At 40.0% G+C, this 18,424-nt stretch overlaps 1 protein-coding gene across 1 annotated transcript; it reads right to left on the reverse strand.

Moving 5' to 3' along the window:
* Positions 1-1,065: 1,065 nt before the first annotated feature.
* LOC148364529 (tubulin monoglycylase TTLL3-like) lies at positions 1,066-17,299 on the reverse strand. Its single transcript, XM_088338671.1, has 12 exons — positions 17,152-17,299; positions 15,054-15,151; positions 14,815-14,989; positions 11,158-11,210; positions 10,892-11,020; positions 10,382-10,496; positions 10,194-10,307; positions 9,074-9,227; positions 7,547-7,695; positions 6,132-6,375; positions 3,497-3,932; positions 1,066-2,108 (listed from the first exon to the last, which is right to left on the reverse strand). Exons 2-12 carry the CDS (start codon positions 15,147-15,149, stop codon positions 1,440-1,442), a joined length of 2,334 nt encoding a protein of 777 aa, XP_088194797.1. The 5' UTR covers positions 15,150-15,151; positions 17,152-17,299; the 3' UTR covers positions 1,066-1,439.
* Positions 17,300-18,424: the final 1,125 nt, after the last annotated feature.

Here is an 18,424-nt window from a genome sequence, read left to right on the forward strand (position 1 = left end):
CGATTAAAATGTATGTTGTATATTTGGACTGATGTAAAATGACAGCTCTGTTGGATATTAAAAAAATATTGTGCGAGTCATGGATCTTGGTGTGGCACACTGACTTACGAGGACATTTGAAAGTGGCACTCCACACCAAGAAATTTGCTGACCCCTCGTCAGGTAAGTTTAAGTCATTTGTCATCAGGTTTGGGTAGGGTTACTTTAACTTGATGACTTTCAATGACTTTTGGATTACTCCAATACCAAATATGCCAAAAAAAAAAAAAAAAATAAACTAAATAAGAATAAAATTATGACTCACAACACGTGGTAAGCTTTCTCTCCTGGCTTTGATCTCTTTGATCTCCGGCAAAACTAACGTAAAATGCGACAGAAACAAAATGAAAATAAATCTAAACAGCTTGCCAACATCATTTTTGCCGTTCCATGTATTCCATTACTCCCCAAGCCTGCACAAAATTTAGTAAGCTTATTCATATTTAGTTTCTTTTGTCTTTTATTAGCATATTTGGTATTGGAGTTCTCCAAAAGTAATTGAAAGTAATCCAGTTAAAGTAACCCTACCCAACCCTGTTTTTCATATGTTTCTCTGCTTCTGCACTGTTAGTTCATCGTTTATACGGTTTTTACTATCACATACCTGAAGGTGGCGGAGTTTACCAGGGCTGTTCCTTTTGGCTATTATTGCGCACAGTTGCTTGTTTTTTGGGCCCGGTGTTCATTGTTTTGACTAAAACACACGATTATTATCAGTGTTGGTAATGATGCCGTTATAAATATTTTTTCAGTCACAGGGTTTGAAGGCGTTACTGACAGTCAAAAGCGGTCAGTACATTGGCTGTAGCTCAGGAGGTAGACCGCTTGTCTTGGGATCAAAAGATCGTAGTTCGAATCCCGGCTCCTCCGTGTTACGTGGCGAAGTGTCCTTGGGTAAGACACTGAACCCCTAATGCCCCCAATAAGCAGGTTTGCGCCTTACATGGCTGCACGGCCGCTATTGGGAAATATGAAGCACATTGTAAAGCGCTTTGGGAAGTCTTCATTGACTTGAAAAGTGCTATATAAATGCAGATCATTTCATTTTATTTCATAGAACGCCAACAGTGGAATGTCCCTGAACACCTGACGCCGTTTTCAGAGGCTCCATTTTTCCCTCTATCCTCCAAGTTGTTTACTTCACGTCTTTTCCAAAAATGTCACCATTCAAAATAGTGATGATCATACAGTTAGTGATTTGGAATATAGTATTTACTAATCTGCCAAAAGAAAAGAAAAAATGGTGGGTGGGAGTAACGCTCAGAGCCTTGATTTGAATCCCTCATTTGCCATTCCTGTCAGTCAAATGCAAAAATCCATTGTTGTCTTCTCTCCTTATTTTTAATGTCTACTAAAACTTGACAGTTTCAACATGTTGTTGAGGGGCAGGGCATGCACACTCATTTAAACTTGCACATGTTTTGCATATAACGCTGTTTGTGTTGCCGGTAGCTGGACTCAATAAGAAAAGTCTCCATGGAAGGTTTGGGAACTCCAGTCAGCGCGTTTTGCTGCTTACCCGCCAATCGTAACAAGTTGAGTTGATCCCGACGCAAACAAGCGGCCCACACCGACGGTTGATAGCGAGGCTCGGCGAAATTTCCCGGTAGGAAGGACTTCCACAAGTGGGCTCCCTGGGTGGGTTTGGTTTTTTTGCGAACATTTGGAACATTGCTCGTGGGTGGGCGTTGAGGGCAGGCGGTACGTGAAGAGGGTACCCCTCGTTGGGTGAGCTGAGTTCCGCCGTTACTTCCACGACTATGTTGTTGGGTCGTCCCCCCGGTTTCTCTGTCGCCCTCTAAAGCTCGTTGCGGTAAGGGCACGGTGACGTTATAAATGGCGGCGGGTTCCTGTCTCTTGTCGGTTTCTTCTTGGGTTTTGTCGCAGGACTTGACCAAACGTTTGCTCAACGATTCGCTCACAGAAGAAACGTGGAAGCGAGCCGACTGGGTCAAGCGAGGCCGGGAAGGAGGCGGTCCTGGTCTGCGCTTGGTGGGTTTGGGTTTCTTGATTTGGCTTCCTTCTACCAGCAGGTTGACGCCGATAAACTGAGGAGGTTCGACTAAAGCCTGAAAGGAGAAGAAATCAAATTGCTTGAGAATGTGATTTTTCAGTACTCTCTTGATATTTGTGTTTTTCTGTTAGTTAACCACCTGAATTAAGTGAATTTACACGAAAGACGAACAATTATGTACAACAGCTTTAAGAAGGGATGTTAAACCAAGTGTGGCTCTCAGTTCTCAGGCGGGCCGGATCAGTAAAATAATGTAAATTATTAGTTTTTTTTTCCAGTATTGTGCTTTATCATCTATCCATCCATTATCTGCACCGCTTATCCTCAGTAGGGTCACGGGGTTGCTGGAGCCCAGCTATCTTCAAGCAGTGGACGGGGGACACCCTGAACTGGTTGTATGCTTTATCACTCAGCCAACATTCATAACTTACCCTACAAATCAGAATTACGGATCTTTTCTAATCACAACACATAGACGGATTACCATTTGTGATGAATTTTCTAAAGGTTTCTTATTTTCCCTGTGCTGAGTTTTTGAGTTTTCTCTTGCCCGCATGTTGGTTTAAGATCAGGGAATGGTGTAATTGTAATCTGTGCAGTCCATTGACACATCTTATGATTAAGGGCTATACAAATAAATGTGACTTGACTTGACTTGATATATTCACAGACATTGAGGAAAAAAGGTTTTCATGTTTGGCATTGAATGTATTTACTGGTTTATTTTAAAAGTTGAGTGAATGCAGTTGTACACCTGAACCAACTCACCACGCTATACAAACTCAACATTGCCTTCTAGTGGCCAGAGAGAGCATTTGGTTTACAGTAATTTTTGTAGTTTTGGCCCGTGATCAAATTTTTACTGGCCAGTGGCCTCTGTTATAAAATTAACAATTTGTGGCCCGACAGTAACGTTGACAGCAGTATAAAATAAGTTGATAAGAATTTTGTTTTTTATTTTACCATATGATACCAGTAGCCCTTGGGCCACCTTGCCTTTTGCTTTTTGAGATAATTTTTGGCCAACCCATTTTCAAAATGGCGATTGTAAATAGAAAAAGGAAAGTTGACTATTAGGGCCGCCGCTTCCAGGACAAGTGGAAATTTGAGTAATTTTTTCACCAAAATTTGCCATGGGACTGTTTCTTTTTGGAAAAAAATTCAAGAGGCACTGCCAGATGAAACATGCAGACTATGGCAAGCTCACTGGAGACAAACATTGCAAAAAGGTGAAGTAACTGGAATCTGTTTTAATGGCAGAGAAATTTGTATTTACTGCAAGTTTCAGACTACAGGTCGCTACTTTTTTCTACATTTTGGAGGAAAAAAGCGATTTTTAATAAAAATGAGGGGTACCTGTTAATACCGTGCATGTAGAAAAAAATACCATCTATGTGGTTTCAACCCTTTCAAATGGATTTAGTAAACTGGAGCGTCTGTCACCTGTCTGTAGATCAACCTGAAGCCTCCGAGATTGGCCCCGGGGTTTAACCGCCGGTCCAGAACTACCTTCAGCGTGTCCAGCTGCACGGAGGGGCAAAGGCGAGAAGTAACCACACTGGTGCAGGCCATGGTAGGGTTGACGTTGACCTCCAGAAGCCAAGGCCTCAAGTCGTTTCCTAGCATGAAATCAGCACCGTACAACTCAAAGCTGGCCTTGCGATGCTCCACCTTGTCCTGCGCCGTCTGCAAGACGTGAACCACGGCCTGCTGCATGCCCGGTACCACCGACATTTCCCATTGGGACTCGCGGCCTTGCTGTTCCAGGAAGACCTTGAAGTCGGAACTCGACCACATGTTGTCTTTGGGTACTGCGGGGTGGCGCTCGGTAGACGGCTGGTAGTGCCGCTGGATGGCGTTGTTGCACAAGTGGACTGAGCTGACAAAGACAAGCCAGGTAAGGAGAATCTCGTCATCAATTCGTATTTATGCGGAAACGATTGGCGGCATTGCAATTCAGGATACCAAAAAGTTTTATTTGACCAATCGATGTTGCTGTATTGTGTAGCGCAACCGAAAACGCTCAAGAAAAAAATACACACTTTGGCGACTCACTGTGATCAGAAAGCACCATTTTTCTTATAATTTTTTGCAAAGTCTTCAGCAAGGTTTTCAAACACCCATAGCAGCGAGATGGCGTAGAATTATGTCAGCTCCATCTAAGTGAGCGATAGGTTTGTGACTATACCCCTTCCATAGACTACGTCATGTGCGATGTAACAGTCAAACCTGGAGGCAAAAGAATACTTGCGCTGGTCAGGAGACAGAGGAAAGTAAAGCTGGCATCACTGCTAGTTGCCGGCATGTAGTGTGTGTGTGCCAAAATTGGAGAAAAAATATTAGAAATCATAAATTAAAGTTTTACAGAACCCCAGTGGACATTCCTGATCAAAGAAAAAGTTGTGCATTAAAGCGAAAAGATTGGACAGAGGCACTCATTAAAAATCCCGGGGTTTGCGGCGCACACTTAACATCAGGTAAGAGAAACGAAACGTTTATGATTATCGAGTCTATCTTACTTATTATATCAGCAAAGTATCTTCATATTTTTTTTAGCTTTAGCTAATGTTGGCATGTAGCCCTCATGGCTAGAGATCAGTTCATTTAAAAAAACATTAAATACATGAATAAATAAATGTATCTAATAAATTATTTGAATTGTATGCCCAACAATTGTTTGCAAAATGAGCCGTATTTTTGACCCAAACAATTTTGACAAGGTCACCACTGGCATTTAGGCTGCACGTTAACAGTTAGCTGACGCTAAGAAAACAAGATATTTTTCCAATATACAAAGTAATATGGACACTATAGCAACAACCGTACATGTTTAATTTATCTTGGCTGATATGAAGTGTGCACTGCAAACCTGAGCAGTTTTGCTGAGTGCATTGGTCCAATCTTTCCGTTTTGATGACCAACTCTTTTTTTTATCAGGAGTGTCCGCTGGGATCATGAAAAATTTCAATGTTTTTTTTTTCCGATAATGTTTCTATAAAAAAATGTCACTCAAACCAATGGGCTGTCTTTAAGCTAAGTTTGGACTTGGCAGGATAGCGTAGAAGCTAACACTGATAGTGTGTTTTTTTCACCTCTGTTTAATAACAAAACAAAACAATATTTTCTAAAAGTAAAGTGTTACTAAAACTAACTTATTGGTAACTTTTCTAAACCTGTTTCACTCATTACCAATAAATCAGTTTTTACGCCAACGTTTGTTTTGTTAGGACAGAAGCTACTATTGCAAACAAGTAGTTGTAGTAGCTTTAAATGTGGATATTGTTTTGCTGTTGATGGCTACCAATTATGAGTCTTGAAGTAATATTAAGATATAAAAAGTATTTTGCCTTTTTTGTTGTTGTTGTTTTTATTTTTGAGAAAGTCACACCATTTATTTAAAGACAAAATTCAATAAAGCCACAAAACCCACTCTCCAGACAAAAGCTAATTATTTGACACATATAATCTCACAGTGTGACATTTGATGATTTGATAAAATCTATGACATAATAATAATGCTAGAATCTGTGTCTGACATAAATATACCACTTAAAATTTGCCTCACTACCGCAGTTAATGAAGAGTGTCATTTTTGTCCCAAATAATAGTTTCAAAACAAGGTGCAAGCGAAGTTCTTTTGTCAAAATGTCATAAAATACTGCAAACGATGATACCTACTCATTTACATTTGGTCCTGATGGCGCTGGGCCAGAGAGAGAAGAAAGGGCTTGTGCATAGAACTGCCCATCCCCACCCCCTCACCAAATCAAATTGCTTTAGGCATTTGGCTGGCATTTTAGTGTTTACAGTTTGTTCTGTGGGTTTTCATCATAAAATGTCGCAACGGGTAATGCGCATTGTTTAATGAGCTTCCACATAAAGGATTATTTGGAGATTTACCGCCAAAATGTTTTCTGTTGGGTATGACATATTGAGTTTAAACTGCAATCAAGACTTTGCCCTATATATACTGGACCGAACCCCAGGGGTCGATAGTGTCATTTCAGCTGTGCATGTGCCACAATCGGTCTAGTGGGTTCTACCTAAAGAGATCAACTTTGTTTGTCCCTTGGGTTACCTGTCAAGTTTTCTTGTGGAGTAAGGCTGCGTGGAGAACCTCAGGTAGCACTCGTTGTAGAACCAAACGGTCAAAGGGTTCCAGTCCGTGACCAGAAACCACTGACGCAGGTCAAACTTGGTTCCGTTGATCAACAGAGGCTGCTCCAGGTACTTCTGAACTACCCACTTGCTTTCTTTTACTACACCTCGGTCCGAGTCAACCAACGCCAAAATCTGATCCAAGCGGTTCATGCAAACAATACCTGAACCAAAAATAAAAGGATTAGAGAAAATTCAATGGCATTAGCTGTACATACATACTGTATAGAGAAAAACAGGATTATTATATCCAATAAAACCCAGAAAAGGATTTTACTACATACTAAGGTACTGAAAGCAAAGTGAAATTGGCATAATGAGGGATATAAAAACCTATGGTAATTAGTTGATGCTTGCCAACACCCGGTACCCTCCATAAAAATAAATAAAAACACAAATAATATAAATAGTAAGTACAAAATTGTGTGTAATACAAGTGCATGTGATTAAACAAGTTATAAATAAATAAGTGCTAAGTGTATTGTGTTTTAATATTGGATGCCTGCAAAGGAGATTGCGTAGGATACCAGTTTGTTACTTTGACTGTTATACCTCACAGTTTTTGTCCTGACTACTTTGCACTATTCATTAAGACTATGCGCCAATCACGTTTTAATTCCCACACCCTTTAGGGCAGATCTGAATTTAATTTAAAAAATAGGCTCAGGGGGAGGCTCCTAGACCAGGTTGGAATTTTTCATCCGTGGGTCAGTTATTCTTGCAAGTTTAAAACCCATTGATCTATTCTCTCCTTATTTTGAGTGTCTACTAAACTATTAACCTATCAACATGTATAAAGGAAAAAAACAATTCTATCTACCTTTGGTGTGACGTGACTTAAATTGGTCAAGTAGAGTAGCAGGTGGGTGAACAGTCCAAGAAGAGACGGCGGATAAAAAAATGATTTGAAACCTTCTGCTTCCTTAAATAATTTACTTGCTTTAATTTAAGACATTCACCAATAATAGATAGGCATCTTTAGAAAGAGAAGGGCATTGTGGGCAGTAGTTTACCCAATTGCATATTTATATTTTCACGATGCCTTGACGGAAACCAATAGCAGACCAGCATTTTATATGATGTCGACCAATAGCAGACACGCATCTTAGACACTAGAGCCAAGTGAGCACTAAGAACGGAAGGTTTGAATTTGGTATGTTTTTGGGCACGCAAAGTACTTTGTAGTTGATGTCGCGTAGTGAGAAATTTTTCATAGAGGGCCCAAAAAAACATGGAATTCCACACTGTACAGTGAAAACGTCATAAGACGGGAATACTGTACCCCTAGGGTTCTACTGTTATTATTAGGTTGGGAAAAAAAGCCTTATTCATCACCTCTTCCTCTTGACATGGCCCCTGGTTTGATAATCCAGATGTTGTTGACTCCATCAATGTCTAGTTGAGGACAAAATTCCTTCAATTGGACTAACATGTCCTGGCAGCGTTCCACAAAATCGGCACTACTTCTGATCGATGCACCTTTACTAAACACGATAAAATTATCTTTTTCGGTGTCACATTCAAGGAAAAATATTTCACATCTAGACAGACGAACAGGATCTAACACAACCACTGTATCACATTTCAGGTTTGAGCTACGGACAATGTCCAAAGCTCTTAAGGATCGTTTCCAATACATTTAAGAGTATTGATAAAAACAATCATCAACTTTGTTGAAAATGTTGATTGGTTTATTATGGGTAATATGTACGCCCGCATAAAAATCGATTTTCTTATTCTTGTTGAAAAGTTTAAACTCACAGGCACAGTCATAAATGAAAAATTATTTAGCACCCAAAAATCTAACTCACAATCGCCGTTACAAAAGTTAATAATATTTCTAACATTAATGTTTATTTTTATTTTAATTCATAATGATTATTTTAAAAACATTTTAACTGAAATAATCCTTACAATTCAAATGGTTCAAATGTAAATACAGTGTAAGAAACCCAAAGGCAAATATTTTTATCTCAAATTAAACCTTTTAATAAGTAAAAATAGGAATCTTTAAAATAAGTATATTCATTAGAATGATAAAATGAAATGATATGTATCTTCCTTGCTCAAATTCTAGCCCATTTTCTAGTTAATATTAAAAAGGTTTGGTGGAATCTAGAAAATACTACTTAAAATGAATACTAAAAAAAATCACGTTTAAAATATGGTAAAATAAAACTATTTAAAGTTAAATATTACTTTTAAATATTTTTATCAGAAGGCTAAAACCAAAATTTGAGTAAAATTAACTTCTGTGTTTTGAATAGGGAAATAGTAATTTAATTCTAAAACTTTAAATATTGTATATACTCGCACACAAGCCAAATTTAGAACTATATATACAATACTGAAATAATGGATTCGGCTTGTATACGCATAAAACAAAATGACAGGGTAATACGGTGTCCTCCTGCTCCCCTTTTCGCCCGATGTTTCCTTCCTGTTCAATTAATCGTCCCGTCCCCATTGTGTCAGAGAGGGACCACATCTCATTTTAATGTGATACAGTATGTTTTTCTTCTTTTTGAACAGTAACAAAGAAGGAAATCATTGCAAAAGACATAAACGGTGTACGAGAGTCTGTCATCGAAGCAGAGCTTAAAATAATGAGCGTTGTTAAGGTACACACTTTATAAATATTTTGGGTATGAAACTCTTTTAGCATATGGCTATTTTAAGGCAGTTTAAGGAGCCCGGCTTATATGCGATGAAGGCTTATATGCAAGTATATACAGTTACTACTGCTTTGTGAAACAGCTAAATACAGATAACTGGAATCGCTGTACGTTGAAACTAACTAAATGACATTAACTGGTCTTAAGAAAAATAGTACTTATATGTATGTATTTCAAATGCACTCACTGCACGACCAAGTAGTACTTCTGCAGGAAAGTATTCCATTGATTTTCCTCCACGAAAGGCAAGGTTTTGACAGTCACATCAATATCGTTGTGGGCTAACACACTCAGATACTCCTGACACCTCTGCAACGCCGTATTGATCACTCCTGCGCTTACTGGAATTGAATTGAGTAGAATCTTTTGTCATTGTAACACGTGAAATGCACAACAAAAATAAAAAAACCTCATACGATGGCGCAAGAAAAGTTACAAGATAAAACAACAGTTAGTGCAGAAAGTATGGTAATATTCATCTCATCTCATTAGCTGCACCGCTTATCCTCAGTAGGGTCGCGAGGGTGCCCATCCCAGCAATCATCGGGCAGTGGGCAGGGGACACCCTGAACTGGTTGCCAACCAATCGCAGGGCACAGTAGGGACAGACAACTCGCTCATCCACACCTAGGGACAATTTGGACCGGCCAATCCACCTGAAATGCATGTCTTTGGAATGTGGGAGGAAACCGGAGTGCCCGGAGGAAACCCACGCAAGCACGGGGAGAACATCCAAACTCCGCACAGGAAGTCAGGTAGCTGGATTTGAACCCACACAGGAGGTTCCCAAGACCTTAGAACTGTGCCGCACACGCGCTAACCACTGCGCCGCCGTGCTGCCCGTATGGTAATATTAAAAAAAATATAAAAATAATAAGAAAATTTTTAAAAATGAATTATCCCTTGTCAATATTGCACATTCTTGACGAAGCATTTGGCAGTATTGAGAGGTGATTATTTTATAATATTTAATAAATTAGTTCTAGAGTTGTTGGTTTGAAATAGTCTATTGCGCGTCAAACTCGTGCAAAGAGGGTACATTTGAATTTGTTTTTTCACATTTTTGTTTGATGTGTGGGAGGGAGGAAAACTGTCTTAAAGTTCCATGCAATAGTGGCATACTGCATGTTGGTAAGGCCATTATCGCATGAGAAATCTGTAAAACAATAAGGCCACTATCGCGCGGAAAATATTTTGATTATTTGGTACTGTGAGTAATGCCATTTTTGCATGAGGTCAAGACTAAATCATCTACCTGAGGAGACGCATCGAGTCGAGTTTTGGATGTAAAATGTTTCTGTTCTTACCTGGTGCCATGCCGCCACCTTCCGCTTTGTCCTCTTGCCCCGCCACTTTGGCCTTGTTGCTCGTCTCCACTACATGCTTCAGTAGACTGCTGCATGCTGTCCTTCTGAAATCATCTGGGTTTTTTTCCAGCACAGAAAAAAATGATGAGACAAAGGCGAAGTCCGGTGGCGTCGAATGGCGAGCAGACCGATGAAAGCGTCCCTTTCGTCTTGAGCACCGAGCCGGTAACATCTCGGAAAAAAAGCATCCGGGTCTGCGTTGTCGTACCATCGAAGGTTGCGCAGGTTCAAACACAGGCCTACCTTATACCGCAACACAACACATAATGAAGTCATTGATAGTTAAAAGGTGGGGTGCGTCATATACAGTATGGAGAAAATGACCCGTTACCGAATCGTCCAGCAGGAGTTGGTAATGATTTCCCACTCAAATTAATTTCCCATATAGCCTCACTGTCTCTGTAGTATTTATCGCTAAGGCAATACTCTAAACACATCGTATTTTAGCTTTAAATAATCTATTTTGCAGTTCATTGATAATGATGAAGTCCATAAGAAAAATGTAAAGACATGCAAATACTGTAAATGATGCAACGTGGTTTGATTCTAACAAACTACGTTTTATTGACATGGCAAGGAAAAATAAATCCAAAGAAAGATGATGTCTGAAATGAAAACGATGAGGTACGAGAGAAGACCTTAGTGGTAAAGTTCCCAGTTTTGGCGTAGTGGTTGCTTATTTGGTCCTGCCGAAAGGAGCGACACTGGGCGGCATCGTAGCGAGAGCTCCAGTAGAAAAACGTCTTTTCGTTTTGAACCAGGCGAGACTGCCGACAGAAAAAAGGTGGCAGCAGATAGTGATGCGTACTTTCTCAATAGCCAATAAATGAAAACTTGACATTTTAGTCTCAACCAAGTAATGTGACATTTAAAGGGAGGTTTGTCCATCAAAACGAGTTCTCACCATGAAGTTATACATGTTGTCAAGGTCGTCTTCTTCACCAAAATCGACTTTTGCTAAAAAGATGTCAGAAAACGATGATCAGCAAACCTTGCTTTAACTAATCAGCATAGTTGAGCTATGAAATCAATTACTGTATTTATTGGAGTAAACACAGTATAGGACGAACCCTTAAGTTTTAATTAAAAATCGGAATAAAATGTTTATTTTTTTCTCGGCTTACACTAAGCATTGTAAGTAACAAACATGTATACATGAGCACATTATACAAATAATTGATTGACAAAAAAACCTATGAACACAACACAGAAAAAAATGATTTTTTTTTTTTTAAATGTCCTTCAAAGTCTGATTTGTCATCAAATAGGCCAAACAGTTGTTCCCATTCTTGCGTGAATTTAGCATCAGTGTCCCAGTTGGCGGAAACAACTGTTTCCTCAATCTCTTCACTTTCTTCTGAGTCTGGGTTCCGCAGCAGGTCGTCTTCTTCAACATTTGTCTCTGGTACAGTGAATTTTCGGCCAGGTGACCAATTTCCTTTATTTTCAGCATGAAATTGAAATTGAAGGTGGAGTCGTATGCAGAAACGTTTCATCTTCATGAAATCTATTAAAACGTCATAACTCTAGATATTGGCAGTGCCTAACTCACATTTCAGGGTGGGTGGGAAAAGGGATTAAGGGTGAGATGATCGATCCAAATATCAATATTATCGATACTGAGCGAGTACTTGGATCAGATCGATACTATTGTCTCTTCCACCCTGAGGCTGAGCACCAGATCCCTGCAAGGAAGTATGCTGGCCCTATTCTCTTCACCCAGTATATCTTGGACTGTTCACAACCCACCCCGAGAAACACGATTGTGTAGTTCGCTGGCGGTGGGACTTGTCTCTGATGGGGATGATAAGGCATACAAGCACTAGGTTGAAACGTTGACAACCTGGTGTTCGAAGTATAAAATAATACTCAACACCACAAAATCCAAGGAAGTCATATTTGACTTCATGAGGACAGGCACAAACCCAGCTGCACTCATCATAAATGGAGACAGTGTGGAGAGAGTCCACTCCCTGAAACTCTTGGGCGTGCACATCTCTGATGACCTCTATTGGTCTGCCAACACCATGTCTTTGGTGGGGAACTGAGGGTCCTGAAGCAGAATAACCTTGAACCAGGGGTCAGCAATAAATGATTGGTGAAAAATTAATGCCATTAATTGCGAACAATTAATGGAATGGTTGCTTAAACTCATCAATCCATTTATTGCAAAATTTAAATAATCATCAATTATTGCGACCCATTAATTGCGAAAATATTCGGGTTTTTTGTTAGTCGATTGCGTCAACAAACGTGCAAATTTTCACGCCGCGCGAGCATTTCGTATGCGGTCAAAGTCACATACACGCACAATCGGGACAGTGCATGCATACGCGTAAGCTACCGTGTTTCCCCCATTATAAGACCCACCCTGAATATAAGGCCCAGCTTTTTATGAGAAATGAAATTCAACCTTCCTGCAAATAAGAGGCTCATATTACCTATGAAAACCGTAGATAAACGTTATTTAACAACGGCAATGCTTTTCTAAGAAATTTTTAGCGAAAATTTATTACTTTTGCACATATTTTTATTTCAAAACCTCAATTTTTGACGATGATTTTGAAGTAAGGCCGGCCTTATATTCGGGGAAACACGGTAGCTGTACGTACGTAGTGTGGTTGCAAAGCAGCTTTTTATTGGTCGGGACAAAATCGGGCTTGTTGATTGGCTCACGTTTTGCCTCAAGCACGTACGTCGTGGATGCACATACGCATTTCGCTCCGTTTGATTCTGAGGTTCTCAAGTACAGCTAACACATGAATAAAAACAAGCCCCAACATGACGGTAGCTGATGTGAGCACCAATAACTCAGAAGATATTTTTTGTACTAAAAGTAAAGATTAGAGGGACCAGTTTGTTCGACCATATTGACACGGCTAGTATACCATTAAATTACCAATTAATGGCTAGAAATCCAATAAATACCCATTAATTGGCCTTGCCGCGAAAAAATTAACATTAATTTTTTCGCACTTAAATATTTATTTTTTTTCCAAAAATCAATTACTGATGACCCCTGCCTTGAACAGATGTTGCCGGTGTCCATCTACAAAGCCACAGTGGAAAGCATTCTGGCATAGGGCAACCAACACATCCCAAAAGATCATTGTCTTCTCTCTCCCCAGTCTAGACATTGCCGTCTTGTGTTCCTGCAGCACATCCATTCACATCATAAAAGACAATTCTCACCCCGGCCACCAGCTCTTGGACCTGTTGCCCTTTGGTAGACGCTAAAAGTCCCTCAAAACTAGGACAAACAGGCTCAAAGACAGTGTCATCCGCAGGGCCATAACAACCCTAAATGAATGCACAAAATGTGAAAAACATATCTTGTGACATATTTAGGTTTATTTCTCATTTTATTGTTGCCAAATGGAACTGTGAAGAAAATATACTATTTCACAAAACTGTGAAAACCAAGTATGTGTGTGTATATATCCATCCATTATCTGCACAGCTTATCCTCAGTACGGTCGCGGGAGTGCTGGAGCCCATCCCAGCTATCTTCGGGGAGTGGGCAGGGGACACCCTGAACTGGTTGCCAGCCATTCGCAGGGCACACAGGGACAGACAATTTGCTCGCTGATTCACACCTAGGGACAATTTGGACCACCCAATTAACCTGAAATGCATGTTTTTGGAATGTGGGAGGAAACCGGAGTGCCCGGAGAAAACCCACGCAAGCACGGGGAGAACATACAAACTCCGCACAGAAAGTCTGGAGCTGGATTTGAACCCACGACAGGTTCCCATGACATGAACTGTGCCGCACAAGCGCTAACCACTGTGCCGCCGTGCTGCCCATATCTTGTGACATATTTAGGTTTATTTCTCATTTTATTGTTGCCAAATGGAACTGTGAAGAAAATATACTATTTCACAAAACTGTGAAAACCAAGTATGTGTATGTATATATACAGTATATCCATCCATTATCTGCACCGCTTATCCTCAGTACGGTCGCGGGAGTGCTGGAGCCCATCCCAGCTATCTTCCGGGAGTGGGCAGGGGACACCCTGAACTGGTTGCCAGCCATTCGCAGGGCACACAGGGACAGACAATTTGCTCGCTGATTCACACCTAGGGACAATTTGGACCACCCAATTAACCTAATATGCATGTTTTTGGAATGTGGGAGGACACCGGAGTGCCCCGAGGAAACACACGCAAGCACGGGGAGAACATGAAACCTCCACACAGCGGGTTTAATCTCATGACCTCAGAACTGTGCCTCACACGCGCTAACCACTGCGCCGCCATATAACATATTATATATATATATATATATATATATATATATATATATATATATATATATACATATACACTATTGATATCATTGACAATAAAGGCAATTATAATTCTAACAATTTGCACTTTCTGATTATTTAAAAAAAATGTATTATAGTTGTCATGATGCCATTTTTATATTTGATTTTAGTTACATTGCTCCTCTTTTGGGTTTCCCAGTAAAACGCATTCTTTATACCGTTAAACTTTGCATAAAGTTATTTAATGAAAAATACAACATTTATACGAAATAAGTCATCTCACTGACCGATATCGCACTTGTTATTTTCTGCTTCATTGCCGCCAAGATCTTCATCTTTGTCATTCCCGCAAGGAGTCAGCATATAATACGAGTTGGGCAAATAGCGTTCTACCCAGCCCCTGGCCCTTAGGCCGGCGCGGATCACGGGGTAGTGCCCTTGGATTGAAAACACTTTCTGTGCCTGAAAGGAAAGAAAATCATCAAGCACAGTCAAGTTTGCACAAAGACTTTGACTTTGTCATGACCTTGACGGCTTTCTCCACCAGGGCTTTAGCTGTTTTAATCTTCTCCACATTGGAAGTTGGAACGCTGCAGAGTGCCTTTACTTCTACTTGTGCCATTCCTGAAATATAAGGTCTGGTTGGTCCATCTTCGAGGTTCTTTTTTTTTTTAATCAGCCGATTAACCCATCCAGCAACCTTGCTAAGGAAATATTAAAATGAACCCACACTCTACAGCAGCGGTCACCAAAGTGATGCCAGTGGGCACCAAAATGCCCCCTAGGAACACCTGAGTAGCCCAAGGATGGGTTCTAAAACTAGTTCACTAGTGATGGGTCATCAAGACTTTCTCGGAAATTTCTAACAGTAATGAAAAATCAATGACATCCAAAAACTTCATTATGGATCTTGCTTACAAATATGTATGAAAAGCCATCCTATGTCATGGAAATCATTGACACAGCCAGTTCTTCAGGTGGTGGTTTGGAGGACTAGGTGAAAAAGAAGGTGGGTAAAGGGGGAAAGCAATAGGTGTGCTGAACGGATTGTTCAAATGTAGACATGTGCAAATGAATTTAAAACGAGGATTGTATGAAGGTGTGGTGGTACCAATAGTGATGTATGGCTCAGAGGTGCGGGGTTTTAGAGGAAATGAGCGTAATAGGTTAAATGTCTTTGAAATGAGATGTTTGTGTAGTTTGTGTGGAATGACACGACAGGATAGGTTAAGGAATGTGGAAGTAAGGAGAAGAAATGGAGTGGTGAGAGAGCTTGCGCAGAGGGTTGATGAACATGTTCTGAGATTTTTTTGGAAATATGGAAAGAATGGATGAAGATCTTCTGACTAAAGGATATGTAGTGGAGACGCGTGGGAAATAGAATGAGAGGAAGGCCCAAATATGGTTGAATGGATGGGGTAAAACCTGCTCTGGATGTGAGGTTGGTTAATTTAATGGATGCAAAAGTGTGTGCAAGGATTAGATGTGAATGGTGAAGGATAGTTAAGAATGACTGATAGACCCATATGATACGGAGGGGGTAAACCAGTGTATACTGTTGGGCCTCTGCTGATAAATTGTTGGATGACACAGCAATTAACAACTTGTTGTGCTGTTGTCATGATTGCTGATTAAGCGTAGCTGCGGCGGCTTGATTGGCGCCAACAGCCCGGACAGCTCTCTTTTTAAACCCTCTTGGAAGCCGTCAGATCGTTATGCGAACTGTTGCCTTCGGCTCAGTAAGCCTTTTCGTCCGACTCCGTTTCTGCCCTGCTTTTTTCTGCCTGATCTTTGTTGCTAACCTGTTTCCGGACCTGACTACGCCCTGTTCTGCCTGCCTGTTACCTGACCCGTTTTTCCCCGTTACCTGCCTGCCTCCTGCTACCGACCTCGTTTACAAACTCGACACCGCCTTTGATCTCCAGTCCCGGCCAACGACTTGCTATTCCCAACTGTCTCCGATCCTCCTCGCCAGACACGGAAGTGCCACTTCAGCACCGCTCGCTCCTTTAATCCGTCAGCCATCGGATCGTGGAAGCAAGCCTCACTCTCCCTCTTTTTCAATTAAAACTGAGAAAACGAGCGCTATTGGGTCCTGTGTCTGTGTCTGGTCTGTGACAGCTGTGGGCTTGATGTTCAGCGTCATGTTGGGAAGAGGAATTAATGTTAGGTGAATGTCAGTGTGTTCTTGACCACCTCCTTGGGGGATATGGCTTGGGTATATAAATACATAGAATAGATTCTTTCAAAATTATTTGTAAAATCAACCTATTAATCACATATATAAATAGATTCACAGGGCAGATGTTTTAGATGAAAATCAAGCCAAGTAGTAATTGGGTCGACTCTTGATTGAAATTTAGCTTTTTTTTTTGTGCTAACTGGTTCTATTGTGGCGTTGTGAATTTATCATTAACATGATTCATTGTATATACTTATACTTATTGAATTATATCAATCTATAAAATCTATAAATCTACGCACTCATATATATATTTGTGGCAACCCACACATTGTAACCATAACAAAAGTGCACCAATAGTACTTGAGTTTCCCTTGGTACACACACACACATGCTCAAACCAAATATAAATTCAAAAAAATATGAAAAGGGAATAACTTACTGTTCTAAGTGTAACTTGTGCAAAAAAGTGAAGGGGGAAAAAAGAGACCACATGTCTTGGAAGGTGTCCCCTGGCGGTAAAAGCTGAGCTATGCACCTTCCAAATCGATACTTTCTCATTAGGTCACCTTCTGATTCAATGTGGGCTCATCATCTGTGACATAAAAATGGCGTTTCATCGTATAATAACGTCTTCTAACTTAAGACTCCCGTCATCGTCAAACGCATGCATGGGGGAGCAAGTGATGATGTAATTCTGGGGTTCCACGCAGGAGGGCAGCAACACCATTACGGAATTCCTCAAACTGTTTTATGTACATTTAAAACCAGTAATAATTGCTGTTGAGATTGTCATGATTGTTTTCTGTTATTAGTGACAATAATCTTGTTCAAACCCCCAAAAAAATTAAAGAAAGCTGACTTCCTCGGGGAGAGTCGAGAAAAATATTTTTCATCATACAATACTGTAAAAGGTTCACAAATATGCACCTGAATTATAAACAAAATGATTTACTCCTTTAATAACGTGTGCAACGTAATGCTAGATGGATAGATAGATAGATAGATAGATAGATAGATAGATAGATAGATAGATAGATAGATAGATAGATAGATAGATAGATAGATAGATAGATAGATAGATAGATAGATAGATAGATAGATAGATAGATAGATAGATAGATAGATAGATAGATAGATAGATAGATAGATAGATAGATAGATAGATAGATAGCAGGGTTGGGTAGGGTTACTTTAACTTGATTACTTTCAATTACTTTTGGATTACTCCAATATCAAATATGCTAATAAAAGACAAAAGAAACTAAATATGAATAAAATGACTAAATTTTGTGCAGGCTTGGGGAGTAACGGAATACATGGAACGGCAAAAAATGATGTTGGCAAGCTGTTTGGATTTATTTTCATTTTTTTTCTGTCGCATTTTATGTTAGTTTTGCCGGAGATCAAAGAGATCAAAGCCAGGAGAGAAAGCTTACCACGTGTTGTGAGTCATCATTTTATTCAGATAATCCAAACGTAATTAAAAGTAATCAAGTTAAAGTAACCCTACCCAACCCTGATAGATAGATAGATGGATAGATAGATAGATAGATAGCTAGATAGATAGATAGATAGATAGATAGACAGGCAGACAGATGAGGAAATGGATGGAAAGAAAGATGGATGGATGGATGATAGACATTTATTGTGGCCAGGGGGAAATTTGTTCAATAAAAAAGATAGAGTTCTTTCCCACCTCAAAGGGTAATTGT

The sequence above is a fragment of the Urocampus carinirostris genome, chromosome 6 (genome assembly GCF_059441175.1).
Source record: "Urocampus carinirostris isolate Australia breed hairy pipefish chromosome 6, RoL_Ucar_1.0, whole genome shotgun sequence".
NCBI lineage: Eukaryota > Metazoa > Chordata > Actinopteri > Syngnathiformes > Syngnathidae > Urocampus > Urocampus carinirostris.